This window comes from Cyprinus carpio, chromosome B10 (assembly GCF_018340385.1).
Source record: "Cyprinus carpio isolate SPL01 chromosome B10, ASM1834038v1, whole genome shotgun sequence".
Classification (NCBI taxonomy): Eukaryota; Metazoa; Chordata; class Actinopteri; order Cypriniformes; family Cyprinidae; genus Cyprinus; species Cyprinus carpio.
In genome coordinates this window covers 15,012,560-15,037,441 of record NC_056606.1, presented here as the reverse complement: position 1 = coordinate 15,037,441, position 24,882 = coordinate 15,012,560, and the positions used below count along the sequence as shown (strand labels likewise).

Here is a 24,882-nt window from a genome sequence, read left to right as displayed (position 1 = left end):
TCCTTGTCGCTGTTGCCTCTGGCTTGCTTAGTTAGGGACACTTAATTTCCAGCGATATTGTCGACTTGATTGCACAGATACTATTTAAACTGAACTGAGCTGGACGATGACATCACTGAATTCAATGATGAACTGCCTTTAACTGAACATTGAGTGTTTACTATTGTCCTTTTGCATTATTGACACACTATTTTTCCTATTTAATACTGTAAAGCTGCTTTGACAAAATCTGTATTGTTAAAAGTGCTATATAAATAAAGGTGACGACTTTACTAGGGATGTAACCTGTTCATGTTGTCATTTGTCTAATTTGACTCGGTTCTACTAAATATGCACCAAAATTACAGTAGTTAGTTTTGTTGTTGTTGTATAGTTGTTACTTTGACATCATATAAAGCTTTTTCCCCTACTCTTTAAAGTTGATAAGCTTATTTGTTTTGCTGTCCTAACTGTGCACAATTTTGTGGTTCATTATTTGTGTTTAGAATTGTTTTCCCTGCTGTCTGCGCCCCTATCAGAACATACAATAGGTGTTGAGATTTGAGAACCATTGATCTGAACACATAGATAGAAGAATCTTTATACCACTAGAGAAGTTTTGATGTTGTCTGCTGTTTTATGTTGGTCTACCCACCACCCTTTTCAACCCTCCAGAGACATGGCAAAAAGACAAATTTCTGCAGGAGAAAAGCGCAACCTTAGATTGAGTATTTTTCAAGCTGAACGTGGCATGCCAGAGCAGATGGGCCTGTAGAGAGAGGGCTGTGAAAGGGGCACAACGTTGTTCTCCAAACAGCCTGCAGACAGAAGGCAGAGCATAACTACCTAAACCAAGAGACAGTTAGAACTGACACATTTAACTCCTGACCTCACAGTGAGGGATTTTACTTTATTGGAGGATGACACACAATCATTTCTTCAGGCGGCATCTTTTTTTGTCCTTGTAGACACAGACCTTCTTAGTGTGTTGTCAAGACAAGTCACTGCACTCTTTTTGAGTAAGACTCGTCACTGTCTCTGATCTGTTTTTATCCAAATAATATGTAATTAATATAAATATGCAAGATTATCAATCCTTTTAAATATTTGCAAGCGCTGTGAGAAGCTGGCCTATACTGTACTTATCAGTCCTTTGTGTTAAATTGTTATTGTATTCCTCTTGTGCTGTCTTTTTAACGCACATTACAGTGTGGTTAATGTCTCCAATTTTAACTACAGAACTGTTTTTATTTTTGGTTTGAATTTTTTTAATTTAGAAAACAAATGTGATCAAAATGTGATTTTGAGATACGTCTTTTCACACTGAGGACAATTGAGGCACTCAAACACAACTATTAAAAATGGTTCAAACATTCACTGATGCTCCAGAAGGAAACAAGATGCATTAAGAGCTGGGGGGTGAAAACTTTTGGAATTTGAAGATCAATGTAAACTGTACTTAATTTGTGTTCCGGGAAACATACAAGTATCTTCTGTTGCTTACGAGGGGCAGAACTAAATGGAAAAAAATTATATTTTAACAAAATAAGAAAAATTTGGCCATCTTCATCGTGTTCAAAAGTTTTCACCCCCCAACTCTTAATGCATCTTGTTTCCTTCTGGAGCATCATATCTTACTCAGGACAGTGCTAAATAAAAAATAACATGCATTTAGTATGATCTCTCTTATTTTTTGAAAATTATTCACATTTTCACAGATTCTGCAAGGGGTGCCCAAATTTTCGAGCCCCACTGTACATAGTTAATGGAAAAACACGACAAGAATACTAATTTATATAATTATTATTATTATTATTTTATTCACTGTCTTATATTACTGCAAAATACATAGGACTGAGCAAAAGAAACAAATTAGTCTTAACATTTCAATACAGTAGAGCATGTTTGGTGCTAAACTTCAATGTATAATACATTAAGAAAGTCCTAGTTTAATATTTGTTTATTTATTAATTTTTGTCCTAGGGCATGTGGGATAATCTGATCATAATTTAGTTTAATATCATCAAATATTCCAGTCAAAACTAATATTCATGAAATTATAATCCAAGATAACGTTCCAGATACTATCCGGACACTGGCTCTGTGGAAAAACTTTCCTGTCACAGTTGTCCATAATAAAAGACCGAAGTGGCCCTGTCATCTCCAAGAACTGAGAAAACTAAGGACTACTTCTTAAACCTCTGTCACGAATGCAGTCTTTTCAGTGCTGACATCCCATTCCTTTAGGGATGCTAAAAGGCACTTTAGCAGGACTGGTGAACTGTAAAGGAATATAAATGAATGTACAGCTGAATTCTGCAGTGCTCTGCAGTCAAACTCAACTCATGTTTACTAAGAGCGATACATTATTAATATGCTTTTTGGGTCCTGCAGGAGCTTATTTAATTTCTCAAAGGAGTCCCAGTCTATTAGATAGTAATGCAGGTAATGCTGGTAGACACCAGCGCATTTATTAAAGATAAGTTGGTGTGATTGCTCCTTCAACGCAATGTGCTCTGATGAGATTCACAAATAGAATATAACACATTGATCACAAATATGCGTCACTCAAAATTATGGGCTGAAATGAGTCCTTATGTAGTTCAAACAATGGTTTATTGTTTCTTTCAGTAGATGTGCAGACTGTATCATAGCTAACTGAACCTTAACTAAACCCTGCCTTAACAACTGACCAATGCAATCAGCAACAATGTTATTTTCAAAACTTTTGCTCTTATGAAATGTAAATGTATACAGGATCTGTGTGTTTAAATAGTTTGAAAGACAATTTTACCTATAATACATGACATAGGTTATCCAAAGACTGATTGATTGGTTCTATTGATTAAAGGATGTGTCGTTTCTGCAGTTTCTAATCATGTTGCTACTTAATTTAACTGTTTCTTTAAAAATGAATGGCTGATTCAAATCCTCTGCAAAGCTACAATTTGATCCATTCCAGAAAAAAAATAATTACAACCATTTATTACCACTTATAAGCAAAATTGACTGAAAATCGTGCATTCACTGCAATGTAATTTTAGTATTATTTATATACTAATACTGTATATGTTAGGGGTGTAACGGTACATGTATTCATACCAAAAATTTTCGGTATGGGTGTTTTGGTTTGTTACAAATATAATACGAACAAATATAGTATTGTTTTAACCACTGCACAAGTGAAACTTCACTGGAAATGTCCTGTTTTATACATTGTTACTTTTGATAAGAAGCAAAGTCTCATCTTTCAAATTATGTCCATTTTTTCAGGAAATACAAACACTGAGCAGCAGGAACAGAAGCACTAGCAGTAGCAGTAGTATTTTCATTGTTTTAATTTTAGTTTAAGAAGCAATATGAACACTGGTTCACATAAATATGCAAAATACTAATATTACATGAAACTGTCATTGGCTTTGTCTGTTGTTTAAAGACATGTTTATTTCTTCATTGTAAATCATCATATGGCTATTCATCAATAAAGTGCCTGTGTGAGAAACCACAGTAAGTTAATCTTCCCTATAAATTACTGTGATGCTTGTTGTGTGTTGTCATGGTAATTTCATCTATAGGGAAATTCACTATATCAATATACTGTGTGCATGAGAGTTTTTGTAATCTTCCTTTTAAGCTTTCCTCTCAGTGTCTGGCCTCTGTTAATTTATTAAAGCAAATATAAGCAGTGAAAAGATTGCTGTGGGTTTTGTGTTGTCAGTTGGCTTTAGTCTCCCTCTCAGATGTGCCAGCAGTGGTCAGTCATGTGAGGTAAGGCTTGCATCTGCAGCCACTGTCAGTAATCAGTGTGTGGATCTCACAGCTCCCAACAATCAGCTGTAATTGAGGCATTTTTCAGAAGACTGCGTCGTTCTCAGGAAATAATCCTGATTGTGCATTTCATTTTACATTCTCAGGATACATAATTTGTTACCTCTAATAATTCTAATTTGAATGAAATCAGAAATTTAATCAGACTCAAATGGATGATGACACACAGCTGTGTTTGCGTAGTAGGTTGATATCAAATTCCGTGCAGAGAGACGATATTGACTTACGAAAAACAAATGTACTGTGAATAATACTGTTAAATTGTCTTATGGGATATTGTGTGTGCTCATGTGTGCAGGTATTTTGAAATGAAGAAGGGTAAATTCGGTTCAATTCAATTTATTTGTAGAGCATTTTTCCGAATACAAATGATTCCTAAACAGCGTTACGAAGAATGGTGCCATACAAGCCCCAGTGAGCTGGTGACAATGACAAGGAAAAACTCCTTAAGATTTTTTAGTAGAATGAAGAAGAAACCTTGGGAGGAACCTGGACTCGGATGTAATTGCCAGTAACCGTACCCTTCAGCAGCATTAGTGCTGTATCCTTGAATATGACATATTACCCAACCTGAAATTATGGGGCGAATTCCAATTAAGGCTTACAGAAGGTTGAGAGGTTGGGTGTTTCTACATATGGGAAAATATGTTCTTTTCAGTCTACAAAGGTTTTTCCCCCTTTTCTCCAGTTTAGATGTGCTTGCTACTGTTTTCTATCTATCTATCTATCTATCTATCTATCTATCTATCTATCTATCTATCTATCTATCTATCTATCTATCTATCTATCTATCTATCTATCTATCTATCTATCTATCTATCTATCTATCTATCTATCTATCTATCTATCTAATTTTAACTCCACTTCCTTACGTTTAGTTTTGAATCTCAGTTTTGCATCCTGTTACCTTATTACAACAGGCTTTAATTCAAATTCAGGAATTTAATTGAATTGCAATTTAAAAGGCATTTTAAAATCAATTCTTGGAACATCTAAGTAACCACATAGTAATGCATGTCACATATATCAAATTGTAGTGATGAGTTTTCCACAAGCAAACTTCAGAAAATCTAGTTTTTCTTCCTAGAATTTCCTTGACAATAGGTACAGAAGCAAAATGAAGCCGTAAAGGCAGAGGTTGGTTTAAGGGCAGAACAAGAATAGAGACAGGTGGGTCTAATCTCTGCTTGGATTAAATTCACACCCATATGGTCATGGCTGATAACATCAAAGTAGTTCTTTCTCATGAAGATAATGTCAGGCTGGAGACAGGTGAGAATATGAAAACCTCCGAGTCATTCATCTGGGTGTCTGGTGCTTTGTGGGATCGGTTGTAGAGTTGAAGCAGGTTCCATCACTGAGAACTGTTGTATAATTGAGTCTGAACTCACACCTACACTGTAAACCCTGACGAGTTCAGAGTTCGAGTAAATTCATTGCCTCACAGTAATTAAGCAGTTTCAAAGAATGGTAATGGGGGCTTCTATTGTGATGATGAGTGGAGTGTGTGGTTAGGTAAGAAACAAGCTGTTATTAGCCAAAACTGCTCTATAAGTTCAAAGAAAGATTATATTTTGATCCATTATTTTGACTATGCTATTGTATAATTACATTGTAATAACCTAAGTCCGTTTTTTAGAACAAAGTCTGCTCTTCTTCAAAGAGAAATTTCATTGAAAAGAGCAGGGTACATTAGGTTCCCAATTTTCATTGATCACAATAATGAGGGCTTCAAAGGAAATTATAATTTCACAAAACAATAGAGCTACTGACTATTGATTTTAAATAACAATTATTTATATGTCCTTATCACTGTCTGTGTATCGTTTAATGTCTGAACTGGTTAAATGTCATCAGAATGTATTGAGTCAAAATGATAATGCAAATAGTTGCAGCAAAAAAAAAAGAAAAAAAAAGTACTGCAAAAGACAATATTGTCATCCTGTGCAACAAGTTGTTGGCTGTTTTTGCAAATTTTTTTTTTTTTAATTTTGAAACCTTTTTTTTTTTGCAACTACTACTTTGAAAACTACTTTTTTTTTTTAAAATTTTTGTAGAACAATTAAAGCCAAAAATCTATCTCAGAGGAAAAACTTATCACAGTTCTTTTGTTTTGTTTACAACATTGTTTTTTCCCAACTAAATCCAGCGTTTTTGCAGAATTTTTTTTTTATTCTAGTGCAATCATGTTGGCATTCTGACAAAAGAATGTGTTCTCAACTTAGACAAGTATGGCCAATTAAGTTTCTCTTCTAAAACATACCTTCACTGTGTGTTCAGTTTACTTAATTAAAATGAGCTAAAGCAACACAATTCTTGCCATTTTGTCACAACTTACCTTAATGACATTAAGTTCACTTGGAAGATAACCCTTTTGTGTTAAGACTACATGAATTATTATTATTTATTAATTTTTTTGGCATTATCTGAAACAGAAAATGTAACGTTCAAAGCATATTTTACATGGGACAGAAGAGTAAATCTGGAAATTAAGTGTTATTTAATGTGATTTTGAGTGAAGGGAACAAATTGTTAGGTTCAGTTTCAGTTTTGTTGAAGATTCGCAATTTAAGTTCAAATAATCTTAACGGTGTAGAAATGTCTTATAATTTAAAATATTATTTACTGAATTAATACTTAACCTATTTTCAGTTAGACCAATTAGCTTTTTTTTTTTTGAGTGTTGATTTTCTTTGTCTCACATAAAATAGATTCACAATTTTGAATCACAGTGCACACTTGTGAAATAATGAAATTGCATGTACAAAAATACAGTGTTTGAGTGCATAAAACATCAGTGCATCAGCTATCTGATATAATATCTCACTAAATTTTAATAACAAGATTAAACACTGTATCAGATTTTCAAAACTCTCCTTGCACGGCGCTAACAATTATGTGCCAAAAGTGTTGCCAGGTTTGTTAAATTCAAGTCAATTTGGCATTCCTGTAGTTCTAATAATTCTGATTCTGCAGTAGCCACCATCAATAGCTTTCACTCCCATTAGGATTGAACGGTTTGTGCTCTCAATGTAATAAGTGCTTTCGACAACCTAATTAGAGCTGTTGATGAATGAAGCAAGCTTGTTTTGGCAACCCTGCACCGGTTTATGTGGAAGTCTGTTGGCAGAGGCAATGACAGCAGTGAGCTACCTTTTGGTTTCTCTCTTGTGCTTAACTTCTCATCTATCAGTGCACACCAAGCTTCCCTTTTATTGCAGGAGATATGGGACTGTTAATCATCCCCATATTCATTAAAAGAAGACACATAATCAATTGTGAGCAGCTTGCCAAAGAAGCTGCCTCTGATGGTTCTCCGAGGAGAGGGGAGAGTTAGAAAAAGGGGGTTGAGATAATCAGAAGGACAAATCTTGACATACTGGGGTTTAGAGATGAATAATACGAGAATGATACACTGAGGTTTTAATTTGCCATTTGTATTCCTGATGGTTCCTTCATGACCGTTTATCTTGCACTACACTGACATCTTCTGGCACGTGTTCTCATGTTTTTCCTTGTATTTGGGTGCTGTAGGCCCTTGTCCCTCTTCTGTTTGTTGTGCGATTAGGGCGATTGCTTTTTGTAATGCAATAGTTTGATGATTTCATTCTTTTTTTTTGTCTTGGAATTGCATCAAACCTCCTACTTGTCTTGCTGTTAGTCAGTTATAAGCTGCCACACTTGCCCGGAGATTTCTGTGCCTGCAGAACTTGAGCAACAAAAATTGATGAATAAAATCAAAAGATAAATTAATCACCCCCTCCTTATTTTTTAACATAATATTGCATAATTTGATTGCACTTTCAGCTGCCAGTATGTCTTTAGTAATCTCAGCTTTATTTAAACATTTGGTAACACTTTAGATTAAGGAGCACTATTTACTTGTTGCTAATTAGCATGCATATTAGCATATTTGCTGTTTAGTAGTACTTATGAAGCACATATGGCTAATTCTGCACAACCGTATTCTAGATCCCTTAACTCTATGATTAGGGTTTGTTTGCTCACGATTGTAAATATTATGCAAATACCACTTGAAAATATTAAGGGAAGTAGGGAGTGCGACGACAAATTTTGTTATATTTTCTTTTGATGTATTTTTTTTTTTCAGGTAATTTAGAGTGTTTCAATTTAGCCATTTTTTATGGTTATTTTGGCCTGGTCTACTCAAGTCGATCTCTTTAATTCTTAGTTGTTTGTAGACCCTAGACAGTCATAACATAAATTGGGGGCTCGTCCGGGATATACTGGATAGTAATAGTTAATAGTAAATATGTGTTCCCTAATCTGAAGTATTACCAAATATTTACTCTCCATTTCTTGGATTCTTCTTTAAAATCAATGCAAAAATCTGGTAAAAATCAGTCTGGGCCTTGTAATAAAATCTTATATTGAGGCAAAGCATCAGCTAACATTTATATTTAGACCTTCTGTCCTCATTTTTTTCTAGTCAGTGTGTCTCTCTTGCTAAAAGAGTAATAAAGACGAGACAATGACTCAGACTCAGGCTTTTCTTTGACCTTAACTGACACCTAAGGGCTGTGACGGAAGTGTCTTCTTTGAAATGTGTTCATGTGTCTGGATTTTTCTTTTCCCCCATGACATTCAAATCTTATTAAATCTAAATTGTTTTCTTTGATTCCTTTTGAATTATTTCTGTTTATTTAAGTTTGGATTTTTTTTTACTGTATTATATATGAAGGGAGACAATGCAATCTCAATAACAGGATGAAAAAACAATGGACAATAAAAGCTGAAAGGTTATTTTTGCAGGTCAGTGTTGCTGGATTCAGTCTTTGCTAAGAGACACTTGGATTTTGTAACATTTTATTTATTTATTTTTTATAGTGATAAAATTGACTACAGGCAACAGGCAAAATGAACCCATCAATCATAAACTGAGAGGGTCACGCTCATTTTCTTTTGACTATGAATGCTGTCTGTCTGTTCTGGACACATATGTAGATCACCAAGTCACGTCCCCTGTCATCTCCCATCATTTATATATGAGTGTACAGGCTAAAGTCTGGTTTGAGCAACCAAGCAGAAGTCGTATCTCTCAAAACATCCTAACTATGGAGGGGGGCCCGAACTCTCTCACCTCTTTTCAGAAGTTCTTCCCTGTGATACCCCCTTCCTACTGGTTTACTGTCTATGTCAAGCTGATCCCCCGGCGCCTGCAGATCTAACCCCACTGTGCACTGTGAGAGGTGAGGGAGAAGAGACTATGTTCCTCAAACTTTCTTCTAGCTGGCAACTTATTCTGTGTCACTTACAACCCAGGGCTTGTTCTTAAGGCACTGGATGCTTAGAACTTTGAGACATTCTTCAAATGGTTAGATTTGACATTTCATTGGAATACATGCCATCTATGAACACCTTTAATAATTTTTTCCCCGTTTTATTTTAACAAATTAATAATAAACAAACAGTACATTGATGATATTATAACTTATGAGCAAAAGAAAATATATATATATTTTTTTATTTCAATAAATATAATAATACGTATTATTTGTTCTTATTTGTACTTGTTTTTATTTCAATATTCATAAAATGAATGTACAATACAATAGAAAATTGTGAAATAATCAATGTATTTTTCATAATTTATTTAAATAAAATAGAAAAAATTAAAAATATAATTTATTACAGATCCTTGCAATGTGTTACAAATACATTGGTTATATTATAATTTATAAGAAAAATAAAATAAAATATATTAGAATTATTACTTTATTTTATTAAAGAAGAATTATAAATAAAATAAATTGAAGTAAATTATTAAAATCGAAAGTTGTATCTGTTAACATTAGTTGATGCACTGTGAACTAACATGAACATGAGCATTTTATTGAATTAAATTAACAAAGGTTAATAAATGCTGTAAAAATATATTGTTCATAGTTTGTTCATGTTTATGAATGCATTATGTCAAACGAGACCTTATTGTAAAGTGGTACTGAAGAATTCAAAAATGTATAATAAATGTAATTAAATTGTATTATTTAACTTTTTTCATTTAAATACTATGCTTATTATGAATACTATATATGATACTATATTTTTAAATAAATAACATTGATTAGAACTCAAGTTTTTTTATATAAAATAATTTACACTAAAACTACAAATCCTTTTTTTAACTTTGACTTTTTATTTAATTTCAATAAATGAATAAATAATTCACTGATTATGTTATAGTAAGAAATGATAATACATTTATGACATTTGTTTTTACATTATAATTTGATGGAGGATTTGTATGTAATTTGTAATAATGTTGATAATGGCATGTACAAAGTTACAGAAAGAAAACTGCACATTCATGTGTTGTTGTGGGTGGCATTATCTTTAGCACTTTTCAACAGAGCAATTCATTCTACATAGTAAAAAATAGCAACCCTCCTTACCACCAAAACCCAAAAAAGAAACCCCAAGCCATCTCCACATCCATCGCAGAGAGCAACAGCTGTGGTGGGCCGCTTCTCCACTGCTATTTTGATTTCTGTCCCCATTTCCTCTTTATCACACTTTGATAAGGTCACCCCACGCTGTCACCTGCTTTAACAAACTCCATTTACTTTCCACTGCAATGCTATTATCTCTATGAGATGTTGTCTGACAGACAGTATACCTACACAGAGAAACTCATCATTCTGCTGCTCGGGAATCAAACCTTCCCTGTTCGTGTTGCTATTTTGTCCTCTTAACTCTAGAAATGGTCAATTTTAGATGCCTTCTTGAGATTTGTAATCTGCCATGTTTGCTGTGTAGCTGAATGAGAACACGAGCGTATGGTTAACTACATCTAAATGGTGTATTTCAAAGAAGTTTGGATGTTTATACATGAAAAGGATACTGTATACGCGTTTTGTGTATTAATATTATTATTTCCTTCCCTGGCACCATGTCATTATCACAGATTTTATTATGGCGTACAACATTCTCGCTTTATTGAAACACAGTTCAATGAATTATCTGAAAGAAATGTCAAATACCAGGAACCGGCAGTAATTTCAATCAAACCTTTAACCAAACTGTATTTAAGATTTTTTCCCTATTCATTTAGGACATAGGTGCACGGCACTGTGCAAATCATTGCCTGTTGTTATATGCCATCGCATTCCTCCCAGACCCAGATTCTGGCATGTTTGTACACAAAGTATTATTGTGTACTGAGGTGTGCGAAATTAAACATTATACTGCCACTTTCCAAAGCAAAGAGCAATCTCATTAAATCGCAAACGCACAGACCTCTTATCAAAGAATTCATTGCGGTCCCACCAACTGATCGCTGCTATTGCTCAAGCATGAATATCGTTTAGCAGTGTGTTAATGCATTGAGGTATGTGGGGAACTGTTACAGCCTACAGGTCTTTGACCCGATTAGACCAGCTGTGGGATAATTCCATGTAAATCACCCACTGTGAGATTGCCAGACAGCACCGCTAACTAGAGGAGTGGGCCATTTGAATTTCATCCCCGCCATTCATCTGGCCTTAATGGAGAAGCAGAATGAACTAATTGTCAGTTGTGAGTCAAGGGTGCAATCCCTTCCCTAATTTGAGATGCTTAATGTGCTACATAACTACTGAGTGTGTGACGGCCACGCCTTTAGTGTGAATTATTAGACTCGGTGTGATAGATATACTGGAGAGCAGCATGCAGATTAATTTCTTTGACTAAAAATGCTGGCGTACCTTTGGTCGTATGTCACATCGCGCATTGCTTCATGAATGATACTCCTGCAGATAAAAATCAATCTAGACATTACACGCTCTAATCGGTGGTAACGAGCAGAGTCTGTATGAGGTCTACTCGGATATAATTCTGATCTGACAAATCTGATGTTTCTTACTTGAATTTTTTTTTGATTGCATAAAAAATGCATTAAAAGTAACAGTGGGAGTTACGTCATACTGGTAACTCTGGTCAGTGGTGGTCCGTCAGACAAAAGAAGTGTTATAAAATGAACTGCTTTTAATCAGTATACCAGTTAATTTGAATAATTTAATAGCCAGGATGAAGCTGACAAGATAAAGGCTCATCTTGTAATTAAACTGACCAATTAAATGGGTATTCAAATGGAAAAATGGCATTTGCGGTGGTTTGTGCAACAGACTTTTAAATTCAGAAGAGAACTTTATACTTGCACTGAAAAGATTTAGTATAGAAAGAGTTTTCCTTCAGAAATTGCTAGTAAATTTCACAAACAATTAAAAAAAAAAAAATTAACACACTGAATTAAACATGATTTTCTTTTATAAAAGTGCCCCAGAAGCTTTGTGTGAAAGATAATAATTCTTAAATTTAATTTTTTCCTTACTCCATTGGCAACATTTACTAAATGTTATTTTAGTGTATTTTTTTGTTGCTTAATTTAGGATGTTATTTTATTTTCATTTATTTTACATAAAGAAGAAATGTTGAATGGAATTCTTCTATATTGAGTCATGTTTGATGTCAAGTGCCTCTCTATTAATTTATATATTTTATTTTGGTCATAATCTGCATGCCACTATAGTAAATGAACAGGACAAATCAGAACTATTGGACTGGGGACTGGAAAGATTATAATCCTATAATCTAACAACATTTAAAATAATATTAAGATATATAAATGATTAAAAAAATAATAATAATAAAACATGTCAACAAAAACATCCACACTCTTTCAATATTGATTTACATATAAGCATCTCTGACAGACCGCCCAGAAGGCCCACTTGTTATACAGCACTTTTCTTCATTCTGTACTTGACTGTATAATAACATTACTGTTGTGCATACTGATTTCAAACAATCATGCATTATTCAATTAGCAATTCTTTCAAAACACATCTTGGAAAGGCAAACATCCGAATTCAGCTTTTTCAGCATTGTAGAAGAACATCTCTGCCTGCAGCCTAGACAAACGAGACAATGCAGTTTACTTACGATCCACTGGGGGGCAAAGACGTACCACCGTCTCATTTAGCACAGAATGACAATGACCTATTTTGCAGAACTACATGCAAAGGCGTTCGTTTCTGTTTCTTTGAAATGCGCCATATATATTTGTATAGTTATACATATGCATATCCATTGACATGGCGTTGTGCCGGAGTGTCGCATCATAAATTTAAAAACCCTCAGATTATTTGAAGAGTTCTGCTGAATCTCTTGAGGAGCCGAGGCAGATTTCTTTACTTCTATCAAACCCAGTAATACCCCGAGGAAGCATGCAGCACAAGCTTTGCTAGTTCTGTGAGAACTGGACTGACCTCATACTAACCGTTGGATCCAGCCAATGATGAAGGGATTAAAACTGCATCATCTTTAGCGCTATAAATAATCTGCCCCGAGATCAGTCTGCTACTTCAAAGAGATGTGGCGAATAGATTAGCATGTGTCTTCAGTGTAGCGACATCTATTAATAATGAGGCCCACCGTGATTTTTATTTATATCTGAAGGGCTGTTTATCCTCAAGGGCACACGGGACGGTCCCCGAGGACCGAGAAGGTTGGCGACCTTGGAGCTCCTCGGGGCCTGAGTCAGGTCTCGGCAAATGCGGAGCACCTTGAAAAGGGGAGACAGCAAAATGTACTGAGAAGGCACCAGGGAGCTGGGTTAAATCTTCAGAGACACACTGCAGACGGAGAGAGAAAGAGAAGTGGGGGGGGGGGAGAGTGAATAGGATACTAGCGTTAACTGGGGCTCACACCATCCGCTGGTGGCAAGATTAAACCGAGGGAATACAAGTAGCCTCGGGCGAGGGGAAAATTAGCTGGAGGTGAGGTGAGGACGCTTTACTAAGGTCACAGTGAGACCGGGTCTGATGGTGACTGTGGGAAGTTCGGACCAGGCATGACACAACTGTGTATGGTGGCTTATTTGATATGCTCTACATCCTCTCTTGAACTTGAGCGTGTTCTAGAACACTGCAAGTCCTACTTACAAACGGCAACGTTCCACAACAGTGGCTCTCAAACTTTGCAGGTCAAGTGTTGACCTTTGCTCAAATCAGAACCTCCAGGTATTCCATTAGGTTTTTCATTTTCTATTTAATTGCACCACAATCAAGCCAGTGCTGTGTGATGCACAACTTTGGAACGTTAGTCAACATTCAGCCGATTCGCATCTCACATTGCTGAATTAAGAATGTAGGTCATGATTAAAGATTGTAGACATGCAAAGATATGATTTTAAATTATACATAAAATATTGCTGCTTTGACTCATAAGAATCCATTTATTAAAAAAGAAATTCTCAGTCTAAGCAATTAGACTGTTATGCTGTACAATTAAAACTACATACTGTCATATTATATTTGATGATATGTATAATTAGGCCTGGAATAAAATAGTAGAAATTAAATGTTATTAATACTAAATAAAAAAAGTATTTTATTATAGTGGATCTTTCTCTCTCTCTCTCTCTCTCTCTCTCTCTCTCTCTCTCTCTCTCTCTCTCAATTTCTGGGGCATTTCAAAACAATTATTATCTTAAAATATGCAATTTATATTTACTGTGCTATTGTTCAAAAGTTTAAGGTCGGTAATATTACTTAGTAATATATACTTTTATTCAATAAGGGTGCACTGATCAAAAGTGACAGTAAAGACCTTTAGTTTTCAAATAAATGCTGTTCTTTTGAACCCACCTTTTTAATCCACTTCCAAACAAATTGTGGATGCATTTAGATGGATTCCTGGTGCTGTTTTGACACCTTTACACAATTTATATACTCTTTGTAAGTTCTTAACTGGTAAAAATACCACCATATTAAGTACACATGCACAATGAGTAGATGTATAACTAAGAGAGACCAAAGAGATGCAAACTTTTCAACAGTAGTGTATATTAGTCTTTTAAACTACCGAAGGCCTTTTGCATACCACCTGGAGTGTACAGTATGTGAGGAGCATTGTTCTAGAATTGATAGAGTTGATTTTACTCCTGTCCTCCAATAAATGCTATTTATTGTTGTGTGCTTCAAAAGCCTGAGGTAGACGTTTGTCAAAACCATCCACCTCCACAACATTCTCAAGAATGTGGCTGCATTCATCACAGTGAATTTGTCATGATAATAGCAAACCTTATCCACAGACATCAACTGGGGAGAGCATTCCTTGACAGATTTTTACACTTCCTTTCAACACTCCTATAGCTAAAGAAGATGACTGATGACATTCATAATGCAAATTTGCGAAGATGTTATTTCAGGTCTCTCACCTCAAAATGGCATGTTGTTGCCAACCAGTAATAAGATAATATTTGCATTTGCAGGAAGCTCAGCAGTTGCTCAGTATAACAGGTTTTTTGATGAAAAGTGACAAAAATTATAAGGCAAATTTCATACGTCTTCTAACAGTATGTGAAACTCCCCCATCGGTGGCCCTGTCAGTTTTCTGTGAGCAGTTGCAGTGGCAAACATATCATTAAAGCTCTCAGTCCTTGAGAGCTTTTCTTGTCTCTAGCCACGCTGCTGATGCAAAGGGCTTCAGGGATTTTTTCAAGGCCTCAGCCTACTTCTCATCTGCAGACAGAAAACTGTGGAAGATGAAAAGAACGGAATAAGACTCTGTGTGGTGCCTCTGTTTGGTGAGAGCAAATAATACAAGTCGACCGCTTGACTTTGAGGCTGAACATAAGGATTTGAGGCTTAAAAGAGTTTTCCAGCCCTCGGTTTCTGTTTCTGCAACCAGATCTAGGTTTAGTATTCAAAAAGGTAGTTATATGAATGACTTCCTAAAATGGTGCAGTGGCATATAAAATCCATACAGAAAAAAAAAAAAAAAAAATACAGTGTTTAATCAGAAAATATTCTTAGAAAAAATGTATTACTTTTTTTTTAACCTAGAATAATTCTTGTAGATGGTTTCATTGTTTTTGTTATTATGGTTACATTCATTTTTATGTTTTTAACATTTCGTTAAAAATGTATTGACCCTCTTTGGCCATACATGATGTAGATTAGTTTATTTCTTCAGATATGGCAAAACATCACTTGGAATGGATCCTCTACAGTGAATGGGTGCCGACAGATTTGGAAAAATGTAGCATTACATCACTCGCTCACTAATGGATCCTCTGCAGTGATTGGGTGCCGACAGAATTTACAGATTTGGAAAAATTTAGCATTACATCACTCGCTCACTAATGGATCCTCTGCAGTGAATGGGTGCCGTCAGAATGTCCAAAAAGCTGATAAAAACATCACAGTAATCCACAGACCTAACATCATTTAGAAGCAAAAAGTTCAAAATAGTTAATAAACAAATATGTCAGTGGATTTTGAAATGAGAGCACAACAGGGGATATATATATATATATATATATATATATATATATATATATATATATATATATATATATATATATATATATATATATATATATATATAGCCTATATATATATATTTTTTTTTTTTCTTTACTGAAGGTAACATTATTATAGGTTATGGACTTGTATTTTGACCAGAAATGTATAATGCCTTAATGATAGATTTCATTCTTACAAACACACAGCTTTTCACTTCACAAGACATTAATTTATGGACTGAAGTTGTGTTGATTACTTGTGAATTATTGTGATGTTTTATTAGCTGTTTGGACTCTCATTCTGACGGCACCCATTCACGGTAGGGGATCCATTAGTGAGCAGGTGATGTAATGCTACATTTTTCCAAATCTGTTCTGATCAAGAAACAAACCCATCTATATCTTTGATGGCTTGGGGGTGAGTACTATGCATTTTCTTGTAAGAGAGGCAGTAAACTCTAGATTTAGGACAGAGTGTTTAAGGGGTGACTCCCTCGTTCTGTAAGAGACAGATCTGCTTGTTGCCTGAGGAGCTACACAATTTTGCCTTTATAATAATTTTTTCTGGCTCTGAAGCCAAAAATCACTACATTTTTCCTAACTCTTTGAACATGGTCACATTCCTAAACTTTAGAAGAGGACTTTAAATTAGTTTTTAATGAGCGTGTTTTGAGTTCCAAAGCAGCACTTTTGTCAAAAGATCTGAGATTTGATGTAGCAGCTGAAAACGGTTTGTGAATCTCTTTGTTGCACGGCAGTGCTATTTCCAATACATTTAACAGTAAAAGACTTTTATAGCTCCAACATTTAGGTATGTGCAGCACGTTTAATGTACACTGTTATGAAAGGTGGCTTGTCAATGAAGAATGGAGGCACAAGCTAGTCTGAGGCAGGGAGGCGGTTCGTTTTTATCTCCAACACGTTCTCACTCCCAAGGCATCTTGGACGAGCCCCATTGCCTTTAGCATCAATACCCTGATGGGAAGAGCATCGAAAATGTATCATTATGACATTTAATTTCTCACAATATCCTGATGAATTTACGTTTAGAGCTTTATTATTTTAAAATGTCTCCATACTTATAATTCCACGTCTTAGATTCCTGATAAAAGAAGCATTGATAAAAGATGCATTTTTTAAAATGGTGATATTTTGGCAAATCATTTTCATTTTGAACTGAGCAAATGGTATTTGTTCACACTGTGTTTTAATCTCTTGTTTTCTCTAGAAGTTCTGCTCTGCTGAACTTCCATTGTTTGCCAGGGATGGCAAAGCTAAAAGTCCCAAAAATATCATCACTCATACTTTTAAAGGCAGGAACAATGGAAAATTTAAATGCATAATCAGTATTTATACAGCTGTTTTCACAAATATACACATGTGCCACATTTTATGCAAGGCTAATTTATTTTAATTAATAATTAATTTATTTATTTTCAGTATATTGATTACTAAAGTTCTTGTTGAAATCTCTCTGAAGCCAGACTGAAATCAAGGGTCGACTGACCACAAACCATGCTGAAGTTCTAGAATTCTCTGCTACAGCCCAAGTAAAGGTGTCCTTGAGTTTCTCATTGCTTTGTTGTACAAACTTCAGAGTGTCTTCAGTTTATTCCAGTTGGATAGCATCATTTCCGTGCCTCCAGAGTGATATGTTTATTTACACCGTGCAACAGATGTAAATAATAACCCCTCCTGGGCCACACAGGTGTGCCGTGCAGTACTGCTCATGAGGGAGAATATCAAATGAAGATACGTGCTCTGTTTGTGTGTAAATATCTGTAACCAGCAAATAAAGTCATCCACTTTCAAACTTACAGTCGTCAACAAACATTGCAACATCAACACCTGAACTATCTGAATGTTTAACCTGTACCTGCAGGTGAGTTTTCACTGCTGGCCTTTAATAGTCTTCAGTCTAACTGTAAAGACAACATTTCATGGAAGAATTTACTAAGGGGTGGAACTGACTAATTGAACTCATAACTGATTTTAACATTCTTCTGATGAATAACTGCTGCCATAATCCATGGTTAAAAATCCCTCACCTAAGTCACGTTGACCCACATCTCTGTCAATCAGACCAATCCAGACTTCACAACGTTTAACCAAAATGTGTTTTATTTTATTTGTAGTTGCAACGGTTCAAAAGTTTTAGCGGTTAAGATATTTGAATGTATTTGTAGTAACTTATGCTTCCCAATGCACAAGGTTTATGCGCATAGTCTATGTCTTCTCCGTTTTTAGTGTGTCTCTGTGGCAGTATTTCAGCACCACATACTGCTCTGGCATGTATACTACATGGTTTAATGTCAGTTTTGTGGTTTTGTGTGGACGCAGATATTTCTTGAGACGAGGAAAAAAAAGATCGGAAATGGAAAGATTTGGCTTCGTGTGGACATAGCCTTAAAATGTGATTTATTCCTGTAATGGCAAAGTTTAATTTTTAGTAGCTATTACTCCAGCCTTCAGTGTCACATGATCCTTCGGAAATCATTGGTGCTAATGAAATATATATATATTTTTTTATCTTTGTTGAAAAAGATAAAAAGGTTTAATTATTTGATATTTTGTTTAATACAGTGCTCCTTCATATTTTTGTGGAAACTGATTAAAAAAAAAAAAAAAAAAAAAAAAACTTCCTGACTCCAAACTCTGGAATAGTAGTGTAAATTATTACTTCAATATTTTTGAGCACTGTGATTTTGCACTGTTTATGTTTGAATTGAGAAAGCCTTTTAAAGCCTGTTAAATTCCTGAATTTGAGTTGAGATAACAAAAAAAGACGCAGAATTAAAATTCAAATTAGAATATAAAAAATGTGAATTTAAATGCTTGAAATTCAAATGGAAAATAATTTTTTGTTTAGACAAACTTTGAACATTGACTTGGCAAATCCTTGTTTAAAAGTTTTAAAAAGCCTTGAAGTTTGAAGCTTTATCGGATTTAGGTGATAGATAGATTTCTGTTCCTGCCATTTAAATTAACTTCCTTTGGGACATCAACTGAAAATCACACTATTAACTGAAGGAAAGCATTTTTTCAAATCTGATTTTTGCACGACCCCATTGAGCACCTGAACAAGAGTGAAGTTTTGATGATACAGGATGAAAGTCACTAAAATGACCTCTCACAAACTATAATGAGCCCAATTTGCATAGAAATGAGACATGTTTGTGCCAGTAAGAATTACAGTGAATGTTTTTAGTGTGTCAGCCTTTTTGATGTCAGTAGCTAATTTCTTCATGTGACTTTCTCTGAGTTTCGGCTTCCACAACCCTCCCTCATCCCCTCATTTAGCAGAAAAAGCTGTTTAATAACCATTCCTAAGTGCTTCAAACTGTGACTCGACAGTCAGCTTGAGTTTCTGTTGCGTCTGCTTGATTTTTAAAGCCGTTGTTTACTTCACAGCCCAGCGTGTCTGTCTGAAGCCGATTTTAAGTCACGTATAACTTTAGAAAAATGTATTCATAAGCCCTAAGGCCGAGTACCTCGTGCCTTGGGAGTCTGATCTGCAAAAAGACCTTTCATCTGCAGACAGCTCGCACATAAAGTGGGCAGCGATGGTTGTACGTTTTAGCGTTGTCTTACAGAATTGCTCCCACTTTACTTCAGGCTCCTTGAAATGACTTGAGCTGAGGGAAAAATCATGGAACATGACAAGCGGTGTCTAATCCTAGGAGGGATCAGAGAGGTATGGTTCTGGAATGATCTCACTTAATGAAAGCGAACAGGTGATGAGAGACACCTACAAGTCTCTTCTTTCCAGCGCCTCTCACAACACACTCCTATTGTTATTTATCTCCTATGCTAAATTGGCATCGAGATATCAGAATGTTGTGTAAAAGCTACAGAATTAAAACTACTGAAAACCATAGAGAAAAAGCACAAACAACATATAAAAGAAACACAAATTAATTTGCTCAGTGATTTAATAATGAAGGTATTTTTTCAAAGTTACAAAATAAAAAAAAAAACAAATAAAACCAAGATTACTGGATTACATTTTTCAATAAAATACTATTTTTTTTTACTAGTTTTTCTACTTCAAGATTTCACGTTTAATTCATTGTGTTGCCCTTTCTTCATAGTTTGTGAAATTTACTAGCAATTTCAGAATGAAAGTTTTTTCAACACCATTTTCCCCCATGTGTGACTTGTAGAAGAATATGCAAAACAAAACAAAACAAACAAACAAAAAAACATTTGCAGTTGATCGTTTTTTCACAAATTTAACAAACATAATTGCTCCTCTATGTATTACATAAGCTTGCATCTCATGTAATAACTCACGTTAAATATTCTTCTCACAGATCCATTTAAATTCTTTATGACACCCATGATCAATCCACCCTGATGCATAAGCTAAAACACAGTTTTCTTTTGTATATCCATTTGGCTCTGGAGACCTCCACAACCTGAAACAACAGATCAACATTAGATGTTCAGTGCTGCTTTCTGTTTGATATGATACTCCGAGAATCATTTACTAGATACTAATCAGTAATTTCTCACCTAAAAGTCATTTTGCTGCCATCAACCCATTTCCATGTGTCCTCTACATCTCTGTCACTCAGACCAATCCAGACTCCAGTATCACCAGGAACCCTTTCAATAAAGTCCTAGTAGAATGAACCAGACATGAGTCATAGTTTAGAGGCAGCATGAAATCACCTATTTTCTGCATGCATGTTACTGATCTTATTGTGAATGATTCATTAATGAGTGTTTAATTTTATTAAAATTATATCTCATAACTTTTAATTGAAATGTTAGAATTGGATCTTCTATAAACTGCACTTCTCCAATCATTTAGTCTGCTTAAACCCTGAAAGAAAGCTAGCATTCAACACATTGAATTGAATTGCACCTTTGAGAGCAACACCCACATCTGAAAATCCAATAACTTTTTTTTTTTTTTTAATAATTCATTACATGCACACACAAGGTTTTACAATCAAATAGCTTTGAGAGATTTCTCTCTTCCTCCGCTCTTATTTCACTCACTTGTTCCTCACTACTGTTAATGATGATCAGATCTGCTCCTTTCTTCAGACAGTATGATCTGCTCTCATCCCAGTTCTTCATCTCAAAAGAGATGAAGTAAAGACTGGATTGATAGCACACCCATCCATCTGTAGACACAACCAGTTCAACTATTGGTTTGCATTAAAGTAATACTGTATTCTGTAAAACATTTTTGTTTTAATATACTTCATGTTTACCCATATTCTGTCTTTGCTTAATCAGGTCACAATTATTTGATAAGCAAGCTCTCTCTTCTTTATTTAGTAGCTGGTGTGTCTCTTCTCTGTAGTTTTTATTGAATTTGACTCCCAGCACTATGACTGCAGTCAGCAGAAGAACACACAGCATTGCCAAACACACTGTAAATGCTCTGGAGCTTCTCATCCTCACATGAACACTTCCTGAATACCACAGACATAAAGTTAAATTCATCATAAACTCTCATATGACTAAAATGTGTTTAATAATGAAAGGAGCCTCATCACCTGTGTGTTGAAGTGTTTGGTGTCTTTCGGTGTATGAGTTTTCTGTCCTGACATCAAGACTGTTTACAGGATCTGCATTAGCATAGATATCCATAATTTCTTCATCTTCTCTGTCCATCCTATGTGTCCCGGGAATGTTCATATTGCAATAGACACATTCAGTCTACTGGAATTAAATGTGAGATGCTGCACTCCTCTAAACTTCTGCTTTTGAAATTTCACTTCTTGAAGGCTCGGCTGTGGTCAAGAACATGTGATATTCTGTTAGGAGGCTTAAAAGAAATGTTTTTGCTGTCTATTGATGATAATGATATATTTCTATACTCATTTACTGTAGTTTATTGTAAAAATTTACTCTGCATGTCAATGCACTCCTTCACTACAATCGCAGTCAACAAGCACATTTGAACTACAGTGTTTGCACTTGGTAGCATGAACAAGCACTTCTCACTCTATTTAATTTTTTTGGTTTTCTGTGGTCTTTTTTGCATCGGAGAATGACATGATGACACTGCAAATGCCACAAATGCCACTTTCTGAAAATGGCGTCAATGCTCTGCCGCAAGTCAAAAAAGGCCCAAACACTTTGCATTTATTTATGTAAAAACTAAGACAGATGAAATGACTGCAGTCTTCATCTCTTGTGATTTATAACATATTTCAAAAGTCCTATTCGTTTCTTCATGGGGAAAACATTTGAAAGAGGAAGAAATTACTAAGAGTGTGCCTTTAAGGTGTCAGACAAAGATAACATTCTGTAAATGCTGAATATTGTTCCTGTTTTGGTCAGTGTAGGTTTGCACATTTTTTTCTGTTTTTAACACTACACAAAGTGTGAATATTGTCTGCATTGGTATTGATTATCATCTCCTCTTCATCTTCTCTGTTCATCGCATGTGTACCAGTAATGGTTTTGCTGATATAAGTATTCTCAGTTATCTTCAGGCTTTTTGGAATCATTCAAATGGTGAATTTTGTTATATGCGGTTCTGTTCAGATGGATTGCACTGCTCTGAACTCTGCGTCTTTTCTGCTTTTAAAAGATGCCACTGTGTTCTCCATGTGCATTTATGTTTAAACTTCTTAAACCCTCAATCCCTGTGACAGGAGTTCAGTTTGGATCTGAAGCTGATGTAATTGATCTAGATGTGAGAACAGTGTGCTGCAATCAGTGCGTTTCCATCTCTGTTGAAAAAAAAACATATGTTGGTTAGACATGTTTTGAAGCATGGCCAACTGGTTTAAGCCTGTCCTTAGCTGGTCATGTGCTGGTCCTAAGCAGGTCCTAAGCAAATAGCTCCTGCTCAGGACCAACTTAAACCAGGTTGGCTTCGGGATACCTCCCTGAAATGACTTTTTGCAGGTTGGGATGTCTGTAACCAGCATATGCTGTTTTTTTTTTTTTAACAGGGAGGTGTCCTCTACATCACTCAAATCAGTCCAGACTTCAGAATTACCAGAAATCGTGCAGATGTACACAAGGCACAACAATCTATTCTTAATCCTGAAATAGCTAATCAAATGTCGCTCACACTTGGCTTCAGGTTATTAGAGGGCGGGGGGCGGATCTTACCGCAGGTAGCCTGATGGGAGAACATGTGGCGTGCCGTTAAGACTCTGACAGGGATCACGTCATGCGGCGTCGTGCGGAGACGATGTTCACCTATCATCTCCACTCAGCTGAGGAGAGAGATGCTGTCTGGCAGATCAGCACTGCGGAGACATGCGACTCCACGTTGTTTTCTACATGGGTGAGCTTCCCAAGTGAGATGCAGGATTGACTTTCCTGTGAGAACTCCCCTGTCTACGCAGAGGGGGATGAGCTCACATATTCGTGTTTCAAAAAAAGTCATTTTTTGCTAATTGGAAGAAAATTGTAACTTTAAGGCTGAAACGCACCATTTAAATGACCGAGGCCTTGCTGGTAATGGTCATAACACCAGCTGTTGTTTGTGTTTGGTACTGAACACCACTGAAGTCAAAGCATGAGTTGAAAACAACACAACCTGTGCTGTTTCTTAACACACCTTTGTGTCTAGATAAGGACAACACATTTTGTGTTAGTCATATCTCAATCTATTCCTCTTTACACAGAAAGTGTATTGAAATCTTTAACACACTAATGTGTTACGATTACACAGTTTGTGTCAAATATGTGTTATTTTTGATCCATTAGATTAAAACTGGTATGCAATAAAAACACGGAAGGAATTTAAACAGAATTTATTAAAACTGCTACATTTACATAAAAATAGTCAGCATTCAGTAATAATCAAAAATCAAGTAAATAAACAAAATAAAGTCATTTAAACATTAGCAATGTTGTTTGATTGAGAAGTTAACAGTTAATCAAGTGCTTTGAATTTAAAAAAATTTGATATTTGGTGTTAGCATTGTTTTTTAGCAAATGCAACTTGAAATTATATTTTGTATCTGACCCAATGACATTCATTATTAGATGAATATATAATGATAATTGATTGTTTTACCTTAAAATAGTGCAGAATTTTTTTTTCTTCTTCATTTCACATTATACAATTTGTTTGATTTTTCAATGTTCAAATTGGTTTTTAAATCCACTGTTTTAAATGTGTTTTAGATTAAGGATTTGTAGTTAAAATGAAAAGCAAATGTAAAGGCTTAAGGCTTAAGACCTTTACCTTCCGTTCACCCTCTCTCATTCTTTCCCTTGTGCTTTAGGGTAGAAACAATCTAGTCAAGTGCGCTAGGTAAATGAAGGTTAAACCTTATACACTGCATACTTAATGCACCTCTGTTATCTGATAAGAAACGAAGGCTAATGAGAATGTAATTCCCTTTAGTGGCTAAAAATACTGAACAAAATGGACATCAAAACCACGGTTGATTATATAAAGCAGCTTTAGTTGTAGTTCATCAGTTCGCATACCTTGGATTGCAATTTTGCCCAGCTGGACTGAGGACGGGCTTAATTCTCAGTACCAGGACTCTGAGGGAGTACACAGGCCTCTACACAGCATGCTATTAATTTGCTAACCATTAGCACCATGGTCTAAAATCATCCCCTTAGTGTTTGCATGCAAACACTAAGGCTGGAACAGAAGGAGCCTCTTGTTTCCACAAATTCCCTTTCTAGAATTGGTAAAGGATCTAACAGGTAAATATTCTGGCCGCTTTATTGATAGTGAGATCACTTAGAGTGATTATTCTGTGCTTATGTAGCTGCCCTGAGCTGATGGAGCAGCAGGGGAGACGTATTATCTACTTGAATAATGC

General features: G+C 35.3%; 2 protein-coding genes across 2 annotated transcripts in view; one reads left to right on the top strand and one right to left on the bottom strand.

Annotated features, from left to right (window-relative positions):
• The window catches only part of LOC109087628 (opioid-binding protein/cell adhesion molecule-like), a 142,495-nt gene that overhangs the window by 17,531 nt on the left and 100,082 nt on the right, over positions 1–24,882 (top strand). The window lies entirely within an intron of this gene.
• Positions 20,023–22,028, bottom strand: LOC109087622 (CD209 antigen-like protein C). Its single transcript, XM_019101826.2, has 5 exons — positions 21,628–22,028; positions 21,340–21,543; positions 21,122–21,249; positions 20,630–20,736; positions 20,023–20,532 (listed from the first exon to the last, which is right to left on the bottom strand). Exons 1-5 carry the CDS (start codon positions 21,767–21,769, stop codon positions 20,409–20,411), a joined length of 705 nt encoding a protein of 234 aa, XP_018957371.1. The 5' UTR covers positions 21,770–22,028; the 3' UTR covers positions 20,023–20,408.

Coding starts and splice junctions, on each gene's coding strand:
- LOC109087622 (XM_019101826.2), bottom strand. CDS start 21,769: ATGAACATTCCCGGGACACATAGGATGGACAGAGAAGATGAAGAAATT. Junction 20,737..21,121: donor TTAACAGTAGTGAGGAACAA/GTGAGTGAAATA, acceptor TCATTCTACTAG/GACTTTATTGAAAGGGTTCC. Junction 20,533..20,629: donor GGCAGCAAAATGACTTTTAG/GTGAGAAATTAC, acceptor CTGTTGTTTCAG/GTTGTGGAGGTCTCCAGAGC.